This window comes from Lipotes vexillifer, unplaced genomic scaffold (assembly GCF_000442215.2).
Source record: "Lipotes vexillifer unplaced genomic scaffold, Lipotes_vexillifer_v1.1 scaffold610, whole genome shotgun sequence".
In the NCBI taxonomy this organism is placed as follows: domain Eukaryota; kingdom Metazoa; phylum Chordata; class Mammalia; order Artiodactyla; family Lipotidae; genus Lipotes; species Lipotes vexillifer.
In genome coordinates, this window is record NW_006796981.1 from 1,149,778 (window position 1) to 1,152,323 (window position 2,546).

General features: G+C 41.4%; 1 protein-coding gene across 1 annotated transcript in view; it reads left to right on the plus strand.

The window, feature by feature from the left end:
* LRRN4 (leucine rich repeat neuronal 4) overlaps positions 1-2,062 on the plus strand; it is a 14,766-nt gene extending 12,704 nt beyond the window's left edge. The window contains exons 5-6 of the mRNA XM_007469133.1: positions 769-892; positions 1,899-2,062. Coding sequence (XP_007469195.1) covers positions 769-892; positions 1,899-2,062 — 288 coding nt within the window. The remainder of the gene's footprint in view (positions 1-768; positions 893-1,898) is intronic.
* The last annotated feature ends 484 nt before the right edge of the window (positions 2,063-2,546 follow it).

The window sequence follows — 2,546 nt, forward strand, 5'->3', positions numbered from 1 at the left end:
CCCCCCTCCCCCCACTGCCCCCACCCCTCCGCCCGTGTCTGGTGGAAGCCAGCAATCCTTGGGTTCCTGGGCTTACAGGCGCCTCGCTCACTCATCCATGCCTCCTTGTCTTGTGACAGTCTCTGTCTCCTGTCTAAACACCTCCCCCCTTTTTCCATTCTTTTCTCCAGGCTTATTGAGATATAATTGACATATAACATTGTTTAAGGGTATAAAATGCAATGATTTGATACTCCTATATATCGAGAAATAATTAAAATAAGGTTAGTGAACACATCTGTCACCTCATATAGTTATCTTATGTGTGTATATGAGTGTATGTGTGGTGAGAACTTTTAAGATCTTAGCTACTTTCTAATAGTACGGTATTGTTAACTGTAGTTATCATGAACTTGTAACTGGATTTGTACCATTTGACCACCTTCACCCATTCCCCACCCCACCCCCCACCCTTAGGGACCACCAATCAACTCTGAGTTGTATTTTATAGATTTCACATATGAGATCATACTGAATTTGTCTTTCTCTTTTTTCCGTTAGTATAATGCCCTCAGGGTCCATCCATGTTGTTCCAAATTGCAAGATCTCTTTCTTTTTTATGGTTGAATAATATTCCATTGTATATTTATTCTTTCTTTATCCATTCATCCAGTGACACTTAGGTTGTTTCCATGTCTTGATTACTGTAAATAATGCTACAATGAACATGGAGGTGAAAATATCTCTTCAAGATAATGATTTTATTTCCTTTGGATATGTACCCAGAAGTCAAATTTCCCTCTTCATATAAGGACACTAGGCAGTGGCTTAAGGCTCACCCAAATCCAGTATGACCATCCTAACTTGATTACGTCTGCAAAGACCCTATATCCAAATAAGGTCACATTCACAGGTATTGGGGTTAGAACCTGAACAATATCTTTGAGGCACAATTCAACCCACAACAGCATTTTACTTCTATTCCAAGAAAAAAAATCAAGTTTGATTCCCATGTATCTTTTGTTTCCATGAAATGCTGCAGCACAAAAACCATGCTGCAGAAACTAAGCATATCCAAGTTTGACCTGAATAACTGAACTGTATTTCTAGGTGAAGTTTTGAAAGGCTTCCCAAAATTCTGAGGTGGAGCCCTAGTTTCATCACATATGTAACCAAGAGAAATAAGACTGATTTAAAAGACACCTACCAGCTCCAAGTTTAGAATTGCAAGGCAGAAGTCCAAAATGTGACTAACATAAAAGCCCTCAGTCATGTAATTAAATTATCCCAATGCCTTTTTTAGTTTAATATCAAGATTGAGGGACCTTCCCTGCTGGTCCAGTGGTTAAGACTCCACACTCCCAATGCAGGGGGCCCAGGTTCGATCCCTGGTCAGCAACTAAGCCCGCATGCCGCAACTTCTGAGCCCGTGTGCTCTAGTTGCCTGAGTGCTGCAACTAGAGAAGCCTGCGAGCCGCATCCAGAGGGCCTGTGCACCGCAAGGAAGACCAAAAACAGACTTAATTAATTTAAACAATATTCCTTAAAAACAAAAAAGATTGAGTCTGTTATGGGGAGGCATCAAAATGAATCTGTCTTGCTTGGAGTCTGTATGCATGAATATATACTCAAACATACCTAATACAATTTCAATGTTTTATAGACCAGCAGAATTTATGTCTTACAGCAATTCAGTATCCAAAAACATACAGGTTGACGTGGAAAAAGTCTATTAACCAGAACCAGATTAAGACTTTGATACTAAAGAGACTAGGGACCCAACCCATAAGTCACTCCAAATAGTATCAACACTAGACCATAAATAAGCATAACAAGACACAAAATTCTAATTTTTCCCCTACTTTATTTCAAGTTCTCCCTTTTTTAAACATCATTTTTGTGTGCTCATACTTTGCTAGTGCTGAGACATGGTCAATGTGCCTCTTGGGTGGTCCAGCAATGGGACTTCCACCTCAAGCCTCACTGCACCCCAGGCCGTTATGAGACATTACAGGAGGTTCCCAAAGTGGAGAATGGCCAGCCTCACACCACCCTTCTCTCCCCCTTCCACTGGATTCCTTAGCAGTGTCCCTGGCTGCAGGCTTCAGTGTTTTCCAAGCCAAGGATGGCTCAGCAGCTAATCTGGGAACAAGGAAGCCAGGACCAGCAGGCAACAAGGGGCACACTGATCTAAGGATGTCACAACCAAGAGGCATGAACTTTGCTTATAATTTCTAATTTTAACACAGCTCAATAGGCTATGTTTAGATAATCTCACTGTATGAGTCCATGTTACACTTACGTTAGACCTCGGGATAATGAGCAGCAACAGGCCTCCACTGTTTTAAGAGGAGGCAACCGGCACCAGCCACTTGTCTTCCTCTCCCCTCTCCCTGCATCTTGCATTCTCTTAAACATGACAGTGTAGCAAGAATAGGGCTTTTAAGTCAGATGATCACAAACCAATTATTTTTACAATGTTAAGTGCAAGTGATATATCTGAATGGACTTTATGAATCAGAAAACTTCCACAACAGCAGACGACCGTGGAACACAGACAACCCAAA